This window comes from Paralichthys olivaceus, chromosome 20 (genome assembly GCF_024713975.1).
Source record: "Paralichthys olivaceus isolate ysfri-2021 chromosome 20, ASM2471397v2, whole genome shotgun sequence".
NCBI classification, from domain to species: Eukaryota; Metazoa; Chordata; class Actinopteri; order Pleuronectiformes; family Paralichthyidae; genus Paralichthys; species Paralichthys olivaceus.
In genome coordinates, this window is record NC_091112.1 from 5136239 (window position 1) to 5156767 (window position 20529).

Consider the following 20529-nt stretch of genomic DNA (forward strand, 5'->3'; position numbering starts at 1 on the left):
TAAAAAACACTTGAAATTATTATTTTTTTAAAAATGTTTTTTAATGATTTCCTACTTCTGACTTCCGCTTCTCAATTCCGACAACTTCCGCTGCGACGTTGGTGTCCAGCAGTTTGTGGCAACTTTTTCGCTTCCGGTTGCGAGAGGGGACATGGACAGAACCAGTGAGTTGGATGAATGAATATCAAACCCGTGTCTTCATTATACACACACACACACACGCGCGCGTTAACATGATGGCGCAGTGTCGTGCTGTGTTGTTGGACTCGTGTTGTGTGCAGCACAGTGTGGTGTTGTCAGTCACTGCTCCACTCATCCTCATGACTCAGATTTATTTAATGTCTACAGATTGAATGTCTCAGTAAATATCTAACTGATTTCTACACGTTAGCGTATTTTTTTTCTTTGGGCGCGTCTCTCTGGTTGCGCTGTGGACCGTCCTTGTTGTGTGTCCATTCCAACTCTTTGTGTTGCTATTGTGTGGTTTTTGTTTTCTCCTGCAGATGTGCCCCCCGCGGGCCCCATGGACCTGCCGCTGTCCCTGCTGGAGATGGGATGCTCCGGCAGGTTTGAGCTCATCACACACCCCCTCCCCGGGCAGCCTCTGCCTCCACACAGCACGGTCAGTGTGCAGCAGGATCGATGTGTGCATTCACTGCAGGCTTGTGTCAAACTATGATGAGTCATAGGACATGATCACTGCTTTCTTATTTCCCATAGTTCATGTTCCATCTTCTTTGTTGTGAATGTGTTTGCAGTGTTTGTTTTGGTCCCTGCTTGTATGAAACAGTTTTATTTGGCCATCTTGACCAAGACTCTGATTATTACTTAAGTATTAAAATAACCCATGTAAACTAAACACTGTTCACCAGTGTTGCCTACATATGTTTTCTCTAAACTGTTCTATCTTAGCCACTTTATTTTTCCTGTATTTTACTTTACAGTATTTACTGGGGGAAGCAGGAGGAGCTGAACTGGTTTCATTCTGCCTAAGTAACTGAATATCTCCTCTTTCCCTCCTCAGCTCCCTCATGGGCTTCCCCCCACCAACCTGAACCTGGAGACAGAAGTAGAAAAACAGTTTTTACGGGACCCTGCATGGCTTCCTATACACGACACGGACTTTGCCTTCCAGAAGTTTCTGAAGTACGTGTGTCTGTGATGGTGTTATTACTGGTGAAACAGCCATGATAACGTGCCTCAACTTATTTGTTGTGAGGAAAAAAATCAAAATACAGACAGAGAATCCTCTATTTATATGTAGATAATGATAGATATCGTAGTTATTGAACTGACTTGATAATCACATGTATCTAAAGATGTAACTTCCCGTCTTCTACAGGGTGACTCAGAGAGAGTCTAACGTTGATTCTCTACTCAAGTGCGCCCAGTCTTCGCTTCACTCTGGTCTCTCTGTTGTCAGAGATCCAACCACAGGGATGCTGCAGGACTTCACAGAGGTATCTCACATACCTATAATTGTTAAAGAAGCATAATGTCATGTAGAACTAAAACAACTAGTTATTAAAAGTTAATAATGGAAAATGTAATTTCTCTGGCTTCTCAAATGTGAATATTTCAGATTTTCCTTGTTTTCCATGTTAATTATCTGAACATCATTGGGTTTCAAACAGTCTCAGATTAAAAGGGTAAACCTGCACTTTTGAAAATTGGGATGGACATCCATGACAGACAGTTGAAGAGGAAAAGCCCATTGTATTACTATAATCTAAGTAAATGCTAATTAAACTACCACTTAAGATCTGTCTGTAATTCACTTTTAGGTTTTACTGGAGAACACCGGCCTCTCAGCAAAAAACTCACTGTCATTTCAACGGCAACCCGGGCCTCCGTCAGAGAGCCTGCGAGGAAGCAACACCAACTACCCCTTCCTTCCCGGTGAGATGGATTCACTCACAGCATTTTCTCTGTGTCCATCAAGCTTGAGTGTGATTGCACAGATAATATATCTAAGAAAACATTGATACCATGATGAAATAAATGGAGGAATCTCAGTAGATGTTCAGTTGTGGATGTGTTAGTTGGATGAGGAGTTATTACTGTGGCCTTATTATTTTGTAATATATTTGTTATGTTGATGATCTTCACAGGAGGAATGGAGGGGCTGACACTGGACCAAATCAAGAAGAAATCTGAGCTGGAGGAGGACATTGACTTTGAAAATGGTGATTTTGAAATTTTCATTTGCAGTCTAGTAAAATTCTATCAATGTTTTTCTTCTTATTTCAACTCTTTATATTCAACTCTTGTTTCTCATTTCTCCATCACAGATTTGCTCAGAGTTCCACCAGGTCTTAAAGCTGGGATGGACTTCACTGACAAAGGTTAGATATCATGTTGTCCTATGGTGAAATATCTTACAAGGGTCAAAATATAATTTCTGTTTCCCATTTTTGAATTTCTTTCATCAAGATGCCAAAAAGGCAAAGCCAGAGGTCAACCTCATGTCCCTCCTGTCCACATTTGATGACATTGTTGACTTACAACCTGAGGCGGAGGAGAAGACGGAAGGCAAAGGAGTTGAAGAAGCTCCTAAACTACCCAGAACAAACAGTCTTGAAGACCTAGGCATCAAGGTATTTAAAAATAATGTAAATGTTTTTCCAGTGCCTATTGTGAATTGCTCTATTATTAATTCCATATCCTCTTTTTTATCAGGATGTGTAAAATAAATTGCCCTTTGTTGGATATTTGCATGATATGATTCACAGGCAGAAATGTAACATAAAGAAATATGTCTGTATAAAGGAGATCTGGTTTTCAACTAGATATTATTCCTGTAATTATTTCCCAACACAATTGAACCCCAGTGAAATATCCCTGCTGTTTCGTGTGATCTAAATTCCAAGGTTGTTTAGAGCTGGTTTTCTTCCTCTGTCCTCAGGAGGCTGAGTCATCCTCCACTCCCTCCGAGAAAGGAAAAGATGACAAATCAAAGCCAAAAGAGAAGCCGGAGGAAAATAAGAAATGGGCCATCCCTGTCAACATCACTTCACCTTGTGAAGATTTCCATAAACGCATCCCCAACCCAGCATTCAAGGTGGGTGTTCTCGTAATCACCCAATTTACCTAAAATATGACGAGATATGTTTGTTCCTCTGTTTATACAGTCTACCTCTGTGTTTCTGTGTGCTGAATTATCACATGAAAACCACTTTGCATGGTGGCCGCTCATTTGTCTCCCTGCCTTCCTCTGCTCCAGTGGCCGTTCGAACTGGACGTTTTCCAGAAGCAGGCTGTGCTCAGGCTGGAAGCTCACGACTCTGTGTTTGTAGCTGCACACACGTCAGCTGGAAAAACAGTGGTGGCCGAGTACGCCATCGCTCTCTCCCAGAAACACATGACAAGGTGTGTATTTGTTGGTACGAGTTCATTTTGTCTGCGCTCGCTGTGCATGTAGGTGTGCAGCCACACAGCTTTGTTAAACAGTACTGGACCAGGCACAACAAATTACTCTGATGAGATGATATAAACAAGAGTTATGGACCCGTGTGATTTGTATAAATCAGGATTACCAGGTTACTTTTTCAAATCATATTCTGACCGTCCCGATTGCGTCTTCTGATAGGACCATCTACACGTCTCCTATTAAAGCTCTATCCAATCAGAAGTTCAGAGACTTTAAAACCACCTTTGGAGACGTCGGACTCCTGACGGGTGACGTCCAGCTCAGTCCTGAATCCTCATGTCTCATCATGACCACTGAGATCCTCAGGTACGTAGGCGATACGCAACAATTGTCACAAGTCGTGTGTTTGAAATGAAGATGGACGAGTTTCTAGAGTCTTTGTCTCCTCGCTCAGGTCGATGCTTTACAACGGCTCAGAGGTCATCAGAGACCTGGAGTGGGTGATCTTCGACGAGGTTCACTACATCAACGACGCCGAGGTCAGGGAAATAATCTGTAAAGCTGTTGGACTGAAGAATAACAATCGTCTTCTCCTTTTTTTTTTTAATCATCTCTTTGTTTTTCCCAGAGAGGGGTCGTGTGGGAGGAGGTTTTGATTATGCTGCCTGATCACGTCAGTATCATTCTCCTCAGCGCCACGGTGCCAAATGCTCTCGAGTTTAGCGAGTGGATCGGGTAGGTGCTGAAGCAATGAATATTAAAGAGCCATTTGTGAAGCATCTGTTTCCATCTTAGAATATCTGTTCCGAAACTCAAAAATGAATAACAATTGAATTTTTGTATTCTTTGAACATTTCTCTTTCTTCTCTTTCTTCTCTTTTGTCTCCAGTCGTATTAAGAAGAGACATATTTACGTGATCAGCACAATGAAGAGACCTGTGCCTCTGGAGCATCATCTGTACACAGGAAACAGCACCAAGACTCAGAAAGAGATGTTCCTGTTGGTTGATGCTGTTGGAAACTTCCTCACCAAAGGGTACCACAATTTTACCATCCGCAGCTGTTTGGAAAATCAGTAGATGCTTTTTCTTTAGTTACTGACAAAGAGTGTTTTTGTTGTTCAGGTACTATGCAGCCATTGATGCCAAGAAGGAGCGAACCAGCAAACACGCCCAATCATTCGGCACAAAAAATACTTCTCAAAACACTTCGTCCAGTCAGGTAATCCCTTCTTTTTTTTCTGTCTCCTCAAAGCTTTTCGATTTTTGTCTCTTAACAACGTGAAAGCTCATCATCCCTCCTCTCTGCACCCCCCCCCAGGACCGAGCGGTGTGGCTCACCCTCCTGCACTACTTGTCCCAGCGGCAGCAGACCCCGGTAGTGGCGTTCACCTTCTCTCGGTCGCGCTGTGACGATAACGCCCGCTCTCTGGACTCCATGGACATGACCACGTCCATAGAGAAGGCAGAGATTCACTCTTTTTTCCAGAAGAGCCTGAGTCGCCTGCGGGGGGGAGACCGACAGCTGCCTCAGGTAGAGAACGCTCGGCTTAGACAGTTTAACTTTTCTTCTTTCGTGATCTCCAGATATGTGTTTGTCAGAATGTAAATCAACCACAAGATGTGATGTTAACACTTCAAAATGCCGTGTTCAGATCTTGCTCATGAGGGACCTGTTGAAGAGAGGAATAGCAGTGCATCACAGCGGGATCCTGCCGATACTGAAGGAGGTCATTGAGATGCTCTTCTCACGAGGGCTCGTAAAAGTCAGTTTGATCTTTCTGTTCACGACTTTTAAGCTTCAATCTGCAAATTCATCATTACTTTGGCTCATAGGTGGATACAACTATTCCATTGCATCTTCTTTTCTTCTCCCAGGTGCTGTTTGCCACTGAGACATTTGCAATGGGAGTGAATATGCCCGCCAGGACCGTGGTGTTCGACAGCATCAGAAAACACGACGGCACCGGCTTCAGGAATCTGCTGCCAGGTCTGGTGCTCCCCCGTTTCCTCTCTTTCATCTGAACCCTGGTTTATTATGCTCTTTCATCTCTGAGGATGAGTGAGAAACGAGGAAAACATCAGAATTTGGATCTTTTTTTACTTTTCTTTCAGGTGAGTATATTCAGATGGCGGGCCGAGCCGGGAGGAGAGGACTGGACGCCACGGGCACCGTCATTATTCTGTGTAAAGCTGGTGTTCATGAGATGGGAGACCTGCATGTCATGATGCTGGTGAGGCCCGCCATGTTCGAACTGTAACATCCGCCTGCCACATGAGTTTATACCTCAGCCGGTTTGGTATTAAATCTTTCGCTGTGTTTTAAGGTGGGAGTTGCACATCGGTTTATTCATTAAGCATTTAATTACACAGTTGAGTGAACTATTTTAACTCCCTCTCCCTCTGTGGCAGTTTCCAGAGCAGCATTTCAATTTAAACAAACTATTCCACAGAATTAAACCTCCTTTATCGCTGATAGGAATTTTATTCTCTCAGCAAAATGAACACAAAGAATGTTCTTTCCTTCAATAACGTAAAGTTGTTTTATCTGTTCTATGATATCTATAGTAGTTTTTATGTTCATTATCATTTTCAAAGAAAAGGAAAAACTTAGCAATATCATAAAGTCATTGTTGTTCTCCTCTGTCTGGTTCAGGGTAAACCTACTATCCTCCAGTCTCAGTTCAGATTGACCTACACTATGATCCTCAACCTGCTGCGAGTGGAGGCGCTCCGAGTGACTGACATGATGAGGAGGAGCTTCTCTGAAAACCACAGAGACACTCAGGTAAACACACAAATACCAGCAGAACAGATCTGATTATAAATGATTAACTCTTCTGAAGGTCTATGATAGAACGGTGGAATTAAGTTAAGAACACTACATGGAAACACTGCATGCAGTTAAAAATGACGCAGACTAGAGAATAAGAGATGAAAAGCCTCTCTTCCTGTCCTCCTCATCGTCTTCGCTCATTTCACTCATGTTGTTTCAGAGTCATAACAACTGACAACTGTGTTTTTCTGTTTCTTTTCCTCTTCTTCTCTTCCTCCTGTTCCAGAGCCAAGAGAAAAGGATCAGCCAGCTGAAGCAGACGCTGTCCTCTCTGCCTCCTCTGGACACAGAGGGCCAGCTCTCCGACCTCATGCCTTACTACCACACAGTGACGGAGCTGCGAACCACCACCGAAGCCCTCCAAGTACGGAAACAGACACAATGAGTTGCAAATACATTCAGATTTTATCTGCTGCTTGCTTATCATGGAATTCCCCTCTGGTTTCAGCGAGCTATTCTGGAGTCTGTGAACGGTCTGAAAGCTCTGTCTGTGGGTCGAGTTGTGGTGGTTAACAACAAACAGCACCGTAACGCGCTCGGAGTTCTCCTACAGGTGTGTGATGGGAAAATATGTTGCTGAATCTTTCATTTGTTTAGAAATGTTCAGAGTTAATCTATTGTCTTCGACTTGTTTTAAACAAATAGAAGAACTGCTTTCAATTCAGAGATTTCTTAAATTAAAAAATCCCATTGTGGTTTTGAAATATCGTCTTGCTTTGAGAGTACAGCTCTAAGATTTTGACCCAGTGTTTTGCCCCTGACATCCATGAGTGATGATTGTACGACTGTTTTCCCCTTGTTCTTTCTCTTGTTCTGTCTTTTTGACTCATCTGTCCTGTCATGTCTCGGTGTCAGGTGTCCAACAACTCTGTGAATCGCACCTTCACAGCTCTCATCATCTGTGAGAAAGGCAACGAGGAAGGAGAAGGAAAAGGCAACCACGACAGCACTTTACCGCACCTCTACAACACAGCTCTCTTTATACCTGAAGGTTGGTTTATGGACAGTTGCACATTTACTAAAACCACCCACACACATGATGTTTCCACAGAGCAATTTGTAATTAGACCAACGGTCCAGCTAACAGTGTCTCTCTGTTGTTTTCATAAGGTCCGTGCAGCCACACGGTGCAGAAGCTGAAGTTTCAGGACATTTCATCCATCACAGTGAAAACCCTCAAAGTGATGCCCGACAGGATCATCGACAACTACAGCAAGAGGCAACAACCACGATTCAGGTGTGTGCGACTGAGCACAAGGTTTAGCACATGCATGACGACGCATACGATTCACACATGACCAGTGCTGTTCTACTGTCTGACAGGTGGTGGCAGTAAAATGGTAAGAAACATATAACGAGTAAATGAAAACACGGAGCTTGTTAACACAGATGTAAACGATGCTGGATTAAAAGTGGAGGAAATTATTTTGTAAGAAAACACCACAGGGCACCTTTAACACAAAGTACTCCTTAAACTTCCTTATATCAGCTATACAATAGACTATTACACTTTTATAAAACTAATATTTTCTTTCCCACAGTATATTGAGTGGTATTATTGTAAAGCTACCTGGATGGGATGTACTTCTGCTCTGAACTAGGGTTTTATTGTTTAGTGTGAGATTGTGAATGTGAACATTTCTTACTCTGGATTCTTTTGAGCATCATCTTCTGGATATTATTAATTTAGCTTTGTGTATATTCTTTATCCTCAGTTCTACATTGAAGCTTTATCTATTGTCCATCATGTATATCACAATACATTGACTGTGTTTGAATCAGAGCAGTCAGCTCTCTCACAGTATAAAAGGAGGTCATCTCCCTCCCTCTCTTCTTCAAGGCATCTCTCTCACTGTCCTCATCGCTCCATCTTGTCCCTTAGACACGACCCCCCCGGCCAAGCCATCTCCACGGCAACTCAGGAGCTCCTGCGTTTGGCCGAGGCCAACCCCGGCGGGTTGGTGACCCTTGACCCCGTTAACGACCTCCAGCTGAAGAGCGTCAATGTGGTGGAGGACTCCATGAGGCTGCGCGTGCTGCAGGGGAGCCTCAAAGATTTCAACTGCATCCACACGCCCACGTTCGCGGAGCAGGTTTGTTGTTAATGGTCCACAGAATAATCTCTCTTTTGAGTTCTTGGAGGAGTTATTTACATTTTTTTGAGACGCTCTGTGCAGATTAATGGTGAAGAAAAGTTTTCATTTCACTGTTTGTTAATAAAGACACACATTTCTTTGAGTGGCTGGTTGCATGTTATTCATGCAGCTAATTAACTTCCCCTCCCCACACAAGACACTTCCTTTTGCAATCGGCCCCCTTGTGATGCCCCCACTCATTTCTCCCTCAGATTCCTTTTATCCTTTCATCATTTCTCCTTTACTATCACAGTAATAACATCAAACTCCACCACAGGATTTCTGTGTCTGTGTTGTGTACGCCGTCTTCCTGGCAGCCTCGTTTAGGAGATAAGATGCAAGAATCGTAGCCGGCTGTTTCTATAATTACCCATATAGGCACATAGCAGCAGCTCATCAATGTCTCACAGGAAACAGCATGTCATTTGAGCCATCTCTCTCACACACACACACACACACACACACACACACACACACAAAAGCTCATTACCTTCCAAGACAAGCTTTTACTTGCTGTATCACAGTCTCCTCTCGTCGCCGCAGCTTTACTTTGTCTCTTTACAGCTCTGTGGGTATTGGAAAGTGATGGTTGATGCAGTACACTCATCAGTTGGAGCTGTTAGTTTACAGTAATTGGCCTCAGTGGGTTTATGTAACGTATTCACCAAGAGACTCCCCAATGCTGACAATGAGAGACAATAAAAAGCGCTTTCCTCTCCCTCGCCATAATGCAGCTTTGAAATCAGGTCAAACACTGCGATGCTGCTGTTGGTATATTCAAGTTAAGTGATCATGGCTTGTGTGTGTGTGTGTGTGTGTGTGTGTCTGTGTGTGTGTGTGTCTGTGTGTGTGTGTTTTCAGTTTGCTCGGGTTACAGAGAGGATGAGTGTGCAGGAGGAGCTGGACCGGCTGCTGTTCCTGGCGTCAGACCAGTCTTTGTCTCTGCTGCCTGAATACCACCAGAGGATCAAGGTTTGGATCAGACGTTTGACTCGCTGTCACAATCTTTTTCTGTCAGGGCATTTTTATTTTTTAAAGTCAGGTCACCTCCAGAGCTGCTGTCGAGGTCGAGCGACACTTAATCAGCCTCTCTTGTGATTAAAAATATTTGGGTTGTGACTTGTTTTCAGAATGATTGATTTTTAAACTTGCTTGGGATTTGCACGTGTGCGACGTAACTCTCGTTACCCTCAGGTGCTTCAGTCCCTCCAGTACGTCGACAGCAGCGGGGCAGTGCAGCTGAAAGGCCGCGTGGCTTGTCAGATCAGCAGCCACGAGTTGCTGCTGACCGAGCTGCTGTTCGAGAACGTCCTGAGCCCGCTGGCGCCTGAAGAGAGCGCCGCCCTGCTGTCCTGTCTGATCTTCACACAGAACACGCAGGTGGAGCCGCACATTACCAACACGCTGCAGGAGGTGAGGAGGAGCTGGTGTTTTCTCATGTTGCATAAAAAAAACAGATATTAAAGCGGCAGTGAGCATGATGTGTGTGTCCTGACACTCCTGCCTCCCCCACTGGTGACTCACACACACACACACACACACAGTCTCTCATTGTATTACATTGTGCAGATTTGATGTATGACATCCTCACCCTGCAGAAAGGAGTCCAACCTGTCACTTACTTCTACTCTGTTATATTCATCTGAATTGTGTAAGTGCCAGCTTTGAACGCCTCCTGATACATGGAAGTGCTTTATGAGGTTTTACATTAGTGATGAACCGAGCTGCGTGCTGAGACCTGGCGGACGCATCACGGCACGTTCGGTGAAACAGATTTCCTGTTCAAACCAAGAGGGCGTGAGTGATGCATTTAAGGACGACTTGTAAAAATAAAATCTGACCTTCTCTTTTCCATCTGTTCCCCCATCCCCCCCCCCCCGTTTCTCTCTCTCTCTCGGCTTGTTTTTCAGGGAATCGGTCGGGTGCTGTCAGTGGCCAAGCGTATCGGAGAGCTGCAGAGGGAATGTGGGATACCACAGACGGCCGAGGAGTTTGTAGGCCAGTTCAAGTTTGGTCTGACAGAGGTGGTGTACTGCTGGGCCAGAGGCATGGTGAGGTTTAATCCTATGTTTCACACCATGTTCGCTGGATTCACACGTATGCGTTGCGTCAACACGACGTGCCAGATGCTTGATGCACAGTTTCATGGGACACACAACAGAGCAGGTTTTCATGCTAACGTGCCATGCTAGCTATCGGTGAAATACGTCAATACACACTGCATCTGGATATTCTATATTTCATCTGCAGATGAATCTGTAGCCCTCACTCCACTTCACATAGGAGACGCCACATTTGTTCTAGTCCAGCTCTGCGTCTACATTTTTAGATCTGATAACAAATCAGACAGAATCTACATCCAAGAGTTTTAACCTCCTCGTCTGCACATCCCTCTGTCCTGCTTGTGTTACATCACAAACCGTCTCACCTCATCTCTTCGTCCCCTCCACCAGCCGTTCGCAGAAATCGCCCTGCTCACAGACGTCCAGGAGGGCACGGTGGTCCGCTGCATCCAGCGCCTGGATGAGGTGCTGAAGGAGGTGCGACAGGCCGCCCGCATCGTGGGAGACTCTGTCCTGGGGAGCAAGATGGAGAAGGCGTCGCTGGCCATCCGCAGGGACATCGTGTTCACCGCCTCGCTCTACACCCACTGAGAGGAGGGAGGGTGAGAGTGAGGACGCATGTGTCTTAATGTTGGAGGTGTGAGAAAGATAGAGGTGGACGAGGGAGGTGAAGAGATGGTGTGTCTTATCAAGTGCTGTGTGTGCCTACAAAACATGTGGATGTTTACATTTACAATTTCTGACCAGGAAGAAATGAATGATTTTAACTAACACGCCAAACGACACAAGGAATGAAGACCTGGATTGTAATTTATTGTACAGTAATAAAATCTGTCTTAAAAAATGAATTGTTTTTATGTCTCTGCGTCAGGAGGCGTTTTGTTTTTAGGTCGTCCGTCTGTCCCTTTCTTGTGAACATGACATCTTAAGAACACTTTGAGGGAATTTCTTCAAAATAAGTACAAACATTCAGTTTGACTCAAGGATGAACTGATTAGAATGTGGTCACTAAAGGTTAAAGGCCGTGGGCGTTTACCTTGTGAACACGATATCTCAACAACACCACGAGGGAATCCTGTCAAATTTAGAATAAACATTCAGTTGGACTCAAGGATGAAGTGATTCTCGGGGTCAAAGGTCAAGGTCATGGTAACCTCACAAAACACACGTTTAGCCTCATGAACATGACATTTTGACCAGTTGTCACTTGGAGTCATACGATATCAGTAGTCAAAGTTTAAGTCTCACTGTGTCCAGGGAGGCAATGCTAGTTTTTTTTTTTTACTGAGACATTTGAATGCGTACATTTATAATTGACACAAATGCCAAAAAAAGAAATCCAAAAATGAAATGATCACATGCTGAACTGACTCGTTAAAAAGCTTCTTCTTTTTTTTTTTCTCTTCCCCCAGGCCATCTCCAGATAATTGGCTAACGTGTACCTCTAAATTAAAACAGTCTCTTCTCCGAAAGGTTTCTGACCTCATGCAGCAAAACAGCCATGTGAGGACAACATGAATAAACCAGAGGTGGTGACACGTCAGGCGAAGGGAAGATGAGATGGATAGGCTGCCTCTTTGTTGTGTTGGAGCAGTGATGTTCCAGTGTGTGTGTGTATGTGTGTGTGTGTGTGTGTGTGTGTTCTCTCCTCCCTCCCTCAGTCAGTCAGTGAATCTGTCGCTTTAAGACAACGGTAGCTTTGTGTCTGATTAATTCAATGTACAGGCGACGCGTTAGTGGAGAAACCTTGTCGGAGGAAGCAGAGACACAGGAGGAGGCTGAGCCGCACAACATCTGGATTTACGCACGAGCAACACCTGGAGCTGTTTGTTTGAGATCAGTGTTATTAGCCGGATGAACAGTGGGGTGTGTTTTTAAAAAAAAGAAAAGATGAAGTCATGTTGAGGATGGATTGTTTGGAGTAAAAGTCTGCATCACCGCGCGACAGGAGGATTTTTTTTTATCCATCAGCTGGAGTAAAAAAAAAAACCCATCCGATCTCAGGAGGAGGAGAGAAGATCATGTCATCAGAAAAACACGGTGGGTAGAATCTGGAGGAATGGGTTTGAGTTTGATTATCGTCTGTTCGGTTCGTGGATTCACATCAGATGTTTTGCGGGTTTTTTTTTTTTTTTTTTTGTCTGTCATCTGCATCAACCTCCGGATCCATCCGCACAGCAGCGCTGTTTCTATAGGATGATGCGCCGCTGTGTGTGTGGGTGCAGCCCGCAGAGAGACAGCACCACAGGGCCTCACATCCACAACAATAAACTCACCACACTTTTTACATCCATAATTCATCCCCGTGTTCTGTCCACGGCTCCACATCCTGTCTGTGTAACAAGATACAGGACTCACACACGGAATTCAAATTACAGCCTTTTTCTCTTTCATTTAATCATAGTTTTTTTTTTTTTTTCATTTTCTTTTCTACATGTGCCTCATCATCATCATCATCATCATTACGCACGAGCCCACGCACGTCTCTCCTGACGTTAGTGTGGGTGTCCTTTGCGCGTGCACGCCCCCACTTTAATAAGCCTATAATAATAATAATTATGACATCTGCTGCACATCACGTGCTTCGTGATGTTAAAGCACCAGCTGTCAGTACTAAAACTGTCAAGTGTCTGATTCCCTGATGAGATATATGTTGGGATGGTGCTGAGCCCAGGGGCGCTGCAAGGGATGTTGGGGCCCCAGGCAACAGGGACCACCCCCCCCCCCCCTTAATTTATCATCTCTAAATTCCAATTTGGCTCATACACTGGGTCTCGTGACGCCTGTTGCACAGTACAGGATAATTTGAATCCGATAATCTTCCCAATAGATCCTGTTTATTTACAATTTGAAATCTGGGAAAGTAAAAGGAACAGCGTTTGGGCGAGTGAGCAGAAATAGTCAAAGGGAGCGAGCAGATTTTTGTCTCCTGTGCCAGGTGGACGAAATCGTGGGATGGTGGCAACAGCGTGAGTGTTTGTTTATTGTGTCCAAGAAGACGTAAAGACATGAAGAGAACCAGCGGATAATAACGCTGGCAGTCCACCTCCATGTTTGAGATCTGAGGACCACGTGAGTTCTGCGAGTTCCCAAGTCTGTCGAGCGGTGAGACAGAAAACCAGAAGAATTAGGAATAGAGGCCCTCACATGGTGCCAGTATATTCTTGTCACTTTAACTGTCCACGCTGGTCACTCATCTTCAACATCATGTTTTTAATCCTAATCTTCATTAATCATTTAAATCCCTGCTCCTCACGTCTGAAAATATCCTGAGACGCGACAAACCTCTGAGGATCATCTGTCAAACTTTAGGTGGTGCAGAGAATAGTCTCATGATATAATATAAAGATACACATTAATATTAGGCGATCCAGTGCTGCAGTGCAGTGAATTGACCGGATGGAGCAGAACATTCACTAATCTCATCATTAATCTGATTCCATTACGCCCGAAGACAACAGATGGAATTTAGCACCTTGATTTATCTGGTGCAAAACATTTACTGTAAACACTGTTGTTAAATAAACCAAATAAATACTAATAATATTCTACCATTAAAAAGGTCATTTCATGATTAATCACAGTGAAGAAAAATGCATTTTACAATGAATGTTGATACCTTGATTTGGAATAAAACTATTTATCAATAGAATAATTAGTGATAATGTGGACTAACTTCATGGTGATAGAGTTGGATCAGTATTTACGAAAGTGACTGGATTATAATTCAGCTTTTAAACATGTAAACTTATTTTCAATAAATACAAATAGACAAAACACAACATTAGTAAGTTTAATAAAATAGGTACAACAAATTGAATTACGAATATATATAAAGTATATGCATATACAATATATATACAAAGTATATTTTTATCTATCCATCCATCCTCTCTGCCTATATACATATAAACGGTCTAACCTGCACAGCTCATCTTATCTTATCTTATCCATTCATCCATTTTCCTCATTCTTATCCCATCTAAACTCCTGACTCCTTAAAACCAAGCAACATCTTCCTCTGAGCCATCATCAGTGGCTGCACGTGTCCACATGTTTGGTTTGAATCATCTTTAGAGGCCTCAAGAGTAATAATATTAAATTATTCACAAGAATAAAAATAAACCTCTGAAGACGGAGGACGTATCTTGTCAGTCATCTCACCGCTTTCGGATGTGAGGTTCATTCTTGACCGAGGATCTGAAAATGAATTAAGATGAGATGAAGCAGAGGAAAGTTGGATTCTCGGTTCAATCTGGATTAAAGATAATAAACATGATGTTGTCAGAGGTTTAAAAATGCTGGATTTAAACAACTTTGTGATTCAAACAGCAAACGTACGAAAAGGATTAAAATATGAACATCTACGGATCTCATTTCTCATTTCTTTCCTCAGTTTCATCCCATATCTGATTATTTTCCATGAACAAACTTCTCCAAATGTAAATATAAAGTATTTCATGCCCACTAAGTCACTCACTCTATATTTATGTTGTCTCATGTTTGCATCACAACCTTTTAAAGGTGTCCCTTCCCCTGTGCTTACTGGCTCCTTCCCCCTCTGTCTGTTTCTGGTCCAGTTCCTGCTTGTGACGGAGTCGGGTACTGTTACGTAAAGCTGCTCCCCGAGCACAAGTCGTCAACCCTCATCACTCAGCCGCTCCGCTCTCATGACCGCCTCCTGCTCTCCTTCTTCGCTCTCTCATTTCATGCTCACCTCCATCTATCTCCATCTTCCCTCCTCCGCCCTCCTCATGTCCCTGTCAGAACGGATCACCGCACCCTGCACCGCATCCCCATTGTGACAACACGATGCCCCATCAGTCATTTTCAGTGTTGAACAAACTGCTGGGACGTCCAGAAGCAGATCGGACCATCAGATGAGGTTCTTCAGTGGTGATGAAGATTGTGTTGAAGGGAGACAAAGAGAGAGAAGGCCTCTTCTTCCTCTTTTTCTTTTGAAGTGAAAGCGTCAGTCACTGTCATCATTAGCACACAGGCTGGAGAGTATCAGTTCTTTCCCTCTGGTTGTCTTTTGAAGTCTTGCTGAGGAGCAGTGGTCTGTGTTATTGTGTAATCTCCTCCTCAACAGTGAGATGAGACATGCCGACAAACGTGAGGCCGAGTTAGATAACATGTCCTCTTCTCTTCCTTTTATTGTTCTTCCTCTGCTCTATTTCTGATCCCTCTCCTACCTGCTTCTTCTTCTTCTCCGCTCAGGTCTCGATGACTCTGGCCGTCAGACCATGCAGCCTCCTCCGTACCTCTCCGGCCCGCAGGACCCCAACGTCCCCCAACACCCCAACATGCCTCCTGCGCCGGGCACCCAGCCCAGCTACCCTCCACCGCCACCTCCCCCGGGCTCAGAGGGCTACCTCCAGGAAACCCAGTTCCACTGCGGCCCTCTGGGGCCTCCCGGGGCCCCGCAGGGCTACACCGTCCAGACACAGGGACCCGGAGGCCCCATGTCTCACCCACCCGTTGGATACCTCCACCCGGGCTACCCACTGCAGCTGCAGCCCTGCACGGCTTATGTACCCATCTACCCCATGGCATCGGTGAGTCACAGACAAGTTTGTCAAACTATTTCACAGGTCTGACATCAGTTTGCTGCAGGATTGCACCAGTCTCCGTTTAGAAATTCAGCATCCTGAACATTTCACATCACAGATAATAGATTATTTTTTCCACCTCTCAAATCTGATGGATGGACTTGAATTTATTTATCACTATTTTAGCAGAACCTAGTTGTATCATAATTAACAGGACAGTTTCTTGGAAAGAGCCGATAACAGAGAAACAGCGAGAGTTTGAGGTTGTGAGATGATTCTTCTGGTGATATTTTACTTTTCTCAAATCTTTGCTTTTGTATGAAAGCGTTTTCCCTCTCCGGGTTTAAAAACTATTCAAATGAGATCATTAGGTCATCTAGGGATTCACGCACCGATCTCTTCATTTCCTGTCATCGCTCTAATATTTCACATCCATCAAAAGCGACAAAAGGTCTGTGAGGAGGTGTCGCTCTGGCATAAAAGATCAGTCCCTCTTCTATATTGTTGATTCTGAATCATGTGTTTACAGGTTGGTTGATAGAATCATTCAGACTGTAGTAAAATGAAAGTGGTAAAATTAGGCATCGGAAAGTGAATGTGAGTCATCAAACTAAATAAAGTGTAACTGCTTTTGTGCAAACACAGGCCTCCGCAGCATGTTTCCTTATTTAAAGACCACAGCTGAATATTAATGTTGATTTAATTCAATAACATTAATATCTTCGGCAATTCATTTTCATGCAGAGAAGTCACATTTTACGTTAAATCATAGGAGATGAAAGTTCAAGTTCAGGAGACAGATTGTGAAATAGTGGAAGAATTGTGAGGTCCCAGATATTTCCAATATGGCTGCCTTTGTAACAACAATCTTTTCTGTTTTAAAATGAAACAATGAAATCAGTGTCATCAGCAGCACAATCTTCTTTGTGTTTGTCACATGTTTCTCCGACTCTTCTGTTGGACGCAGATGAGCTCTTTTGGCAAAACATTTCTCAACACAGTCTTTAGTGCGCTCAGATTTCTCCTCCCGAGTCTTGCAGTTAACAGTAATTACGGCCATGAGCGTGCACGAGATCCGTACACAACATAAGATGGTGGCCAAGTCTGAGCTCTGCAGGTTGAAATCAAAGCTGATAAAAACGTCCATTCGGCTTTGAAAGTTAATCATCAGGGGCTCTAGTCTCTAATTAACTCTTCTCTGACATCTACTATTTCCTTTTCCTTCTCGTCCGACATGAGTAATCCTTCCCCACTCATACCTTCTTCTTGTGTTTTCTAAGCTGCTCTTCTGTTTCTAAAAAAGCACTCGTCCTCTTTTCCTCTCCCTCCGCTCAGGGTCAGCCCTACATGCCTGCAGGAGGAGCCCACCCAGGAATCCCACCGGGACAGATTCACCCCATGCAAATGCCGCCCAGCATCACTCTAATGGACCGCCGGCCGCCACACGACTATCTGCCCATCGCCGTGCTCACCACCGTCTGCTGCTTCTGGCCGACGGGCATCATCGCGATCATCAAAGCTGTGCAGGTACCTGCTGCTTCGTATCATCTTTTTGTTCTTTGGGATTATTACCTCCACCGGGGAGGTTATGTTTTAACTCCTGAGTGCAAAACCAAGGCCCAACAGTCCCAAGTCCACCAAATAGCCCCCACTCATATATATCAGTCCTATAAATATAAAGATAAATATAAGATTTATTTAAGATATTATAGATTTATGAATTATTCTCTGGGAGATCTCTCAATGTTAAAAAAAATTCCTGAATCTGCTCCCTGATCCAAATTGACTGTTTGTTGATCCACCACTTCCAGACTACTCCAGAACTATTGGAGGGATTTTGTACATACAGTACATTCATGGTCCCCAGAGGATAATTCCCTTTGACTTTTATGATCCCTTGTCCTTTCCTCTAGCGCCCCCATGAGGTTCACACTTATTGTTTTGGGTAAAATGTCTTCTTGGATGAATTGCATGGAAATTTTGTCCAATCATTCATGTTCCCCCTTTCTGATTTGGAGTACACTGGTTGGTTCAGCTTCTGTCGAGCGGCAGGTCCAAAACAAACACATCCACGGGACCCTCGTGTAAGTTTATTTGCTGATGAGCTGCAGTATCAATATAGTCACATGACCAGGAAGACACTATTCATAGTCCTGGATGTCAGGTCAATTAGTGAATCCCCCATTAAAGAGATTATTCTTATTTTAGTGGACCGAACATAATATGAATGTCCATTTAGAAACACAGCAGAGATATTCATGATCGTACACAAACCCACAGACTTGCATGTGCGTTATGTGATCGCTCGGAAAGATCGTTCATCCCTGAGAGCGAGTGTGGAAACAGGATGTGACAGGTTTCTTTTTTTTTTCCATCTCTTTCCTCCCGTCAACAAAGACTAGAAATATGTGAAATAACCAAATGAGTTGCTTGTTTACAGTGGAATCTGCTGTAAATGAACTGTGAATGAACCAATTTTAAATTATGCAGAATCAGGAGAACGGTTTACAGGGAAACTGCAAATCTGCGAGTGTCAGGATTTCGATTAGGAGTGCAAAAAGAATTTATCCCGCTCAGTGCAGTTTGCAGCTGCAGCATCATTACACCCGGAGTTCATGCATTTTCAAGACGTCTGCAGACTTTGCTCGGTGAGGTGAAGTGGAGGGTGATGTTAGAAATGTAAAAGGCTCAGTCTGGTGGCTCTCATCCTGTATGTTGTCTGTTTACCTCTGTGGTGACGGGCTCTGCTCACCAACATGCACATGACAGCCCTCGTTACGTAACTGCACCATTGTTGGTGCAACGGGACAGAATGGATTTTTTCCTCTGGGCGTTCTCAGCTTGCTTTGAGTTGAGCCGAGCTGACAAGGCGTGGACCCACCGGTCTGAGCCGTATATGTTGTTATGGCGTGTTAATATCTCGTGGTGTGGGCCCTTCTCCAAACATTCGGGCCGCGCTGCAGTGAAATCGATCCATTCATGGTGTTTCAGACTCTCTCCTGCTCCCACTGCATCTTCCTGTTTGTTACGTAACACGGTTTCTAATTTTCTCCCCTTCGCCCACACACCCATCCCCTCCCTCCTGCATCACTTAGGTGCGTACGGCGATAGCCAGAGGGGACATGGTGACGGCGGAAATAGCCTCCCGAGAGGCACGCAACTTCTCCTTCATCAGCCTGGCCGTGGGCATCGCCTCCATCGTGCTGTGCACCATCCTCACCGTGGTGGTCATCATCGCCTCGCAGCACCACGACGACGACTGGGAGCCGTAAACTCACACGCTGATGGGAAATTGTTGCATAAATTAGCTAGCTGACTACTCTTAAATGTCTGGTGGAATATAGGAGCTCTGAAAAATGCACTCAAACTGCTAATGCTTCGCTGGCCCTCTGTGTACAGCTACACACACACATATACACACACATAGCTCTGACCTAACCTGCTGCCATCAGACACACAACAAACGACCCCCAAAAAAAAGAGACATTCAAGCACCAAACACAAGCAGCTGTCAGCCGAGGCCCATATTTGCTGCAGCCGCTCAGTATTTACACTCTGATACGAGCTGCAGGAGGGAAATGAAGCTCCTCGCATTAACAATTCATTTGACGCTATTTCATTTATACGGCCTGCTGTAGTTAGATGAGAGGGTAAAGGTCACTGCAGGACCCTCGCAGCAGACGCCACACTCAAAGAGGTGTTTTAGGATAAATACACACAAGCAACTACACACGTTTTCCCTTTTAAAAAAAGTGCCATGTTGAAGTAGTGTTGTTTTCCCGAGTAGTGTTATTGTCGCTGATACAACTAGAGACTGTCAAATGGATTTAAAGTGTCAGTGGGGCTGATCAATACACAGTCAACACACCAAATGGACTCGCAAAGCGACTCGCTGACCACACACAGTATTTATTTTACATTTGTCGTCTGTGTGGACGTTTAAGCTGGATGATATCATGCATAACTTATGAATTCTATGTTTGTTAATTTATTTAAAACCTTTCATTTATTCAATATCTACCCGCACACTGACTTTTCTCTGCAGCTACATGTTTGATTTGGCTTAGATTTGATATCTTATGATGATGTTGATGTTGCACTTTATAGTAACCGAGATGACATAGCTGCTTAGATTCATAGCTCTTTTGTGCATGATCGATATAAATTTAGGCTAATGGGCTTTCGTTGCAAAAAAAAAAAAGAAAAGACAAAGCTTGTTGTTGGGAATATTTCTTAAAAGTTTCTATTAGTGTGTGGTACAGTATTTTTCAAAGTGTTGATCTTTCAAAACGAGAAACAGACAATTTAGATGACAAGTATTTGAATCTCGGGATGGAAAATAGTAGTTTAGAAGTGTGTCGGCCTATTTTGTGTTGCACATCTCTTAGCTTTTTAATCTCAGACACAGTGTGTGAGACTTTAGTCCAACATTAGACTCTTTGAGGCAACATGACCCTGCATGTCATCCTTCGTTTGTTTCCGTTTTGTCCTGAATATTAAGGCTAGATGTGCGGCTGTGAGATCACGTGACCTTGTCTGGCTCTCTCCCCTCTTGTGTGAGCACAGTTTCCATA

At 44.0% G+C, this 20529-nt stretch overlaps 2 protein-coding genes across 2 annotated transcripts; both read left to right on the forward strand.

Annotated features, from left to right (window-relative positions):
• The first annotated feature begins 23 nt into the window (after positions 1-23).
• On the forward strand, positions 24-11251 carry skic2 (SKI2 subunit of superkiller complex). Its single transcript, XM_020102514.2, has 29 exons — positions 24-164; positions 504-622; positions 1025-1146; positions 1343-1460; positions 1785-1899; positions 2112-2186; positions 2292-2345; positions 2434-2597; positions 2906-3061; positions 3224-3369; positions 3590-3736; positions 3825-3909; positions 3999-4105; positions 4260-4406; positions 4495-4591; positions 4691-4903; positions 5025-5135; positions 5248-5359; positions 5485-5603; positions 6026-6157; positions 6432-6569; positions 6654-6758; positions 7061-7196; positions 7316-7442; positions 8088-8298; positions 9202-9312; positions 9535-9753; positions 10251-10391; positions 10794-11251. The coding sequence occupies exons 1-29, from the start codon at positions 152-154 to the stop codon at positions 10992-10994; spliced, it is 3741 nt and encodes a 1246-aa protein (XP_019958073.1). The 5' UTR covers positions 24-151; the 3' UTR covers positions 10995-11251.
• A 1032-nt stretch (positions 11252-12283) lies between these two features.
• On the forward strand, positions 12284-19359 carry prrt1 (proline-rich transmembrane protein 1). The gene is made up of 4 exons (XM_020108615.2): positions 12284-12443; positions 15624-15961; positions 17291-17482; positions 19051-19359. The coding sequence occupies exons 1-4, from the start codon at positions 12425-12427 to the stop codon at positions 19225-19227; spliced, it is 726 nt and encodes a 241-aa protein (XP_019964174.1). The 5' UTR covers positions 12284-12424; the 3' UTR covers positions 19228-19359.
• The last annotated feature ends 1170 nt before the right edge of the window (positions 19360-20529 follow it).